General features: G+C 38.9%; 1 protein-coding gene across 1 annotated transcript; it reads right to left on the minus strand.

The window, feature by feature from the left end:
* Positions 1–808: 808 nt before the first annotated feature.
* On the minus strand, positions 809–1,768 carry LOC100975275 (olfactory receptor 13F1). Its single transcript, XM_003809248.4, has one exon. It carries the CDS (start codon positions 1,766–1,768, stop codon positions 809–811), a length of 960 nt encoding a protein of 319 aa, XP_003809296.2.
* Between the last annotated feature and the right edge of the window lie 3,089 nt (positions 1,769–4,857).

The following is a 4,857-nucleotide window of genomic DNA, read 5'->3' on the forward strand; positions in this document are numbered from 1 at the left end:
TCCTGGCTAACAAGGTGAAACCCTGTCTCTACTAAAAATACAAAAATTAGCCGGACTTGGTGGTGGGCGCCTGTAGTCCCAGCTACTCATGAGGCTGAGGCAGGAGAATGGCGTGAACCCAGGAGGCGGAGCTTGCAGTGAGCTGAGATTGCGCCACTGCACTCCAGCCTGGGTGACAGAGCAAGACTCTGTCTCAAAAAACAAAACAAAACAAAACAGAAAAACCCAAAATCACTCATATTTCATTACAGTTAAAACCATGTTTTTTCCACTTTAACATGTTGGAAACTAGGAAGAGTTCCAAAATTGATGCTGTTTTGGTTTTACAAATTATTAGGGGTGTGTGTGTGTGTGTGTGTGTGTGTGCATGTGTGTATACTTTGAGTTGTATCCACACTAATTAAAAAACATATATTCTTTTTAAATTGAGGGGAAATTGTGAATCATTTGGAGTAAATTATTTCAAAATTGACTAGCCTCAAAATTTTACAGTTTTGGCATATTTATTGTTATTATGCTTATGTCACAGCTGGACACTGAGATGCTATAGAAAGTAAATATGAAATAATAGGCAATTATCTAATTTTAATGTTATACTAATATTCAATAAATGCTAATTGCTTTCTTGGAAACTTAATTTATTCTTCATAAATGATTTGTTAATATGAAAAGTTTTACTTATAAGACAAATCAGAATAGAGGACATAATAGTAAACTTCTGTTGAAAATAAGTAGTTTCCAGGGTTGGTTTAAGTAAACTATTATGCAGTTTTCTGGGTAATGTTGATTATCTATATGAGTGTGATTGTTATTTGAGGATGGAAATGAAGGCAGTATTAAAATGATTTCTAATCAGCAATTTTTTCAAGGCCACTTTCACCTCTTTGTTCCGTAGACTATAGATGATAGGATTCAACATGGGGGTTAGTCCGGCATACACCAAAGCCATAAATTTATCTATTTCCTGTGAATCTACAGCGGAGGGTTTCAGGTACATGGAGAGAGCCGTCCCATAGAACAAAACTACCACCATCAGGTGGGCTGTGCACGTTGAAAAGGCTTTACTTCGGCCTTCCACTGAGCTGATTCTCAGGATACTGGCGAGGATAAATGCATAAGAGATACAAATGAGTAGCATTGGCATGGGGAGAAGAAGTGCACTGATCACCAGCATGATTAACTGCACCAGGGAGGTGTCCACACAAACCAATTTCAAGACAGCCAGAATTTCACAAGTGAAATGATTGATGATAGTATTACCACAGAGAGACAGTGGCAGCACAGACATCGTTTCCACCAGGGCAGTGAGACAGCCTGTCATCCAGGAGCCAGCTGCAATCTGCACACAGGTTCTCCTATTCATGATGATAGGGTATCTCAGGGGGTTGCAGATGGCCACATACCGGTCATATGCCATCATGGGCAGGAGCACACACTCAGTGGAGCCCATGGCAAGGGAGAGGTACATCTGAGTGGCACACCCTGAGAATGAAATAGTGTTTCTCCCTGAAACAAAGTTTGCCAGCATTGGAGTGAGCGCAGAAGAGGAGTACCAGATGTCCAGAAAGGAGAGATTGCTGAGGAAGAGGTACATAGGGGTGTGCAGTTGGGAATCTAGAATGGTGATGGAGATCAGAAAAATGTTGCCCAGCAAGGTGATCAGGTACATCAGCAAGCACACTGCAAATATGATGACCTGAACTTTGGGGTAGTGAGAAAATCCCAGGAAGAAAAATACTTTTATAGATGTCCAATTTGCCGGGAACATTTTTTTATGTTATGTTCATCTGTACTTATGCATAGAAGGATTAACGTCACACATATATAAAACATAACCCCCTCCTTCACATATCTGGCATGTTTTATTTATATGAACTTGTGTTCTGTTCTTAAATGGTTCTCTAGGTTAGTGATAGTAATATATATTGAAGAAATTTGTCACTAATAAGAAAAATTTAGGCAGGAAGTCAACAGATACATCCTTAAAATATTACTTTTGCTGAAAGATTTTCTTTTGGCAATGTGAGGGTAGGAGGATGGTGATTTAATCAGTATCACAAAAGAATGAGAAAAGAAACAATATTTTGCATTCTTTCTTTTTCCAAAACCACATTTTAACTGATCTATTTACCTCTGTACCATTGGCATGATTTTCTTCCTCTGATTTGGTAATAATCTTCTTACTTAGGAACTGTTTGGATTTCCAAGTTCACAGTTTCTTCTGCCATTCCTGGAGATATATCCAAAATAATTTGGAAGTCTCAGGGAATAAAGGCAAAAAAAGGTATAGATTTCTGCAGCCATAAAGTAACAGAGACTTTGGACACTTAGAAACAAGCCCAGAGTTTCCTTCTCAAACTCAGGAAAATGGTGACATGTGTCTCACGCTAGGAGACACATGGCAGATACTTCTTTCATCTTGCTGTTGTCCTGATGTTTGCGCCGCAGAAACATCCTGCAAAGAACCAGCCATTGGCAGTGTAGGGCAATTTAAGCTATTTGTTCCTTTTGAAAAGTCTTCAGTTCATGCAGCAAATTAAACATCTATTTGTATAGTATTACAAATTCTAAAACTCCAGGGACAGTGTCCCATAAACCCAATTATAGTCAGTAGCTTGTCTTGTCTAATTGTAGGGTTATTCAAACAATACATAAACATGTTTCCTGTCTACACTGTCTTTGGGAAGGGGAACTTTACTCTTCTCCCAATAGTGTTATGAAGTCAGGCTTGTTAATTTAAATGAAGTGAAAAATAATGGATAATGTTGGTAGTTTCTCCTTCAGATTGTAGGAGAGTTTTATAATATCAACGAGATCAAGTTGTACTTGATATGGAGCCCACCAAAGACAGGGGAATGAGTGCTTAAGTAACTTTTCTATTGTTCAATATGGCTTAAAGAGAAGGCCATTGAGGGCAGATATTTCTCATAGAACATGAAGTTCCATTTGCTTTCAGAAACACTTTTTCTTTTGGGAAGTGAGCTTCACCCTATAAAGGCATCTTTACCCTTCAGAAATCCACTGATTGTCCTATCTATTTGAGTGATGCTTTATAATCCCTGTTCACAACTTGTCTGTTTTCCAAGTGAGAGATGAATGGTTAACAGTGTATGGTGGCGTGGGGAATGCATATTGTCAATGTCACCACTGTACAATAGTGATTGTATAACTTGCTTCTTAGTAGCAGATTGTAATCATGGCCATTACTGAATTGTTTTATATCATATCAAATATTCTTCATTCTCAGAGAAGGTCATAAATTTGAATGATTGCCAAGATTTTTTGAAGCACAGTAAAAAAAAATCTCTTCGCTAGTTAGTATTTGCAATCAGAATGCATCTTTTAGGTCTGTCATGTACTCACTCCAACAGAGATATAACTTTCATGGCCTTAGGATCATGCATATGGTTCCCTTCTTTAACTATAGGAAAGCTTGGTGCACAGGAAAGACTAGGGACTTTTTGCAATAAACACTTTCCACTTTACCACTTCATTTTTGTCACCTAGAGCAAGTTGATGATCCTCATTGAGATTCAGATTATTTATAAAAGGGCAATGACAATATTTCTTTATCAGAGTTGTTTTGAGGAATAAAGATATTTCATGTAAAGCAACTAAGACTGTAGTTGATGTACAGTAGGTAATTAATAAATGTTAGATTTTTCTCCATTCTGTGGTTTTTGACTTGCTTCTTCAATCATCTTTTTTCCTTGTATTTATTCTCCCTTTTCATTATTTCCCTCTTTAACTATGGCAATGCCCTTCCTTTGCTTTTCTCATTTAGACAATATTTGCTGCAACTGCAATACAAATGGTTAAAGCAAAAGAGAGAAAAGAAATGGACTAACATCTGGCCCTGGAATCCACTTTTCCTCGAATTTGTTTATCTGATACTCCTTCTGACTTACCTGTCCAGTTCCTATAGACCAGAGCTTGTGAGGCTCAAAGTGAATCATTTAGGTTGACTTGATTGTGCTTGGGGGAAGAGTTAGAAGAGTACATTATTGGCTGGGCGCGGTGGCTCATGCCTGTAATCCCAGTACTTTGGGAGGCCAAGGCAGGAGGATCATGAGGTCAAGAGATTGAGACCATCCTGGCCAAAATGGTGAAACCCCGTCTCTACCAAAAATACAAAAATTAGCTGGGCATGGTGGCATGTGCCTGTAGTCCCAGCTACTAGGAGGCTGAGGCAGAAGAAAGAAGAATTGCTTGAACCTGGGAGGCGGAGGTTGCAGTGAGCTGAGATCACGCCACTGCCCTCCAGCCTGGTGACAGAACGAGACTCCATCTCAAAAAAAAAAAAAAAAAAAAAAAAGAACAGTACATTATTTTAGGGCTACCCACAAAAAGATGATGTGGATGCAATGAATAAGTCTCAGAAAGGTTGCCAGTCTTATTTCCCACTCTTTATGCAGCAACAGACTACATTTCTGCTTTGGAGATACTTCAGAAAATGCTGAAAAGAAGAAATACTGAACCTCCATGGAATTTTCTCTCTGATGGTAAATTATTCTACTACAAAGACACATACACACATATGTTTATTGCAGCACTGTTCACAATAGCAAAGACTTGGAACTAACCCATATGCCCATCAATGATAGACTGGATAAAGAAAATGTTGCACAGATACACCGTGGAATACTATGCAGCCATAAAAAAAGAATGAGTTCACGTCCTTTGCAGGGACATGGGTGAAGCTGGAAGCTATCATCTTCAGCAAACTAACACAAGAATAGAAAACCAAACACTGCATGTTCTCACTCATAAGTGGGAGTTGAACAATGAGAACACATGGACACAGGGAGGGGAACATCACACACTGGGGCCTGTTGAGGGGTTGGGGGCAAGGGGAGG

Source organism: Pan paniscus, chromosome 11 (assembly GCF_029289425.2).
Source record: "Pan paniscus chromosome 11, NHGRI_mPanPan1-v2.0_pri, whole genome shotgun sequence".
NCBI classification, from domain to species: domain Eukaryota; kingdom Metazoa; phylum Chordata; class Mammalia; order Primates; family Hominidae; genus Pan; species Pan paniscus.

Excerpts from the sequence above, each read along its gene's own strand:
- LOC100975275 (XM_003809248.4), bottom strand. The coding sequence starts at position 1,768 with ATGTTCCCGGCAAATTGGACATCTATAAAAGTATTTTTCTTCCTGGGA.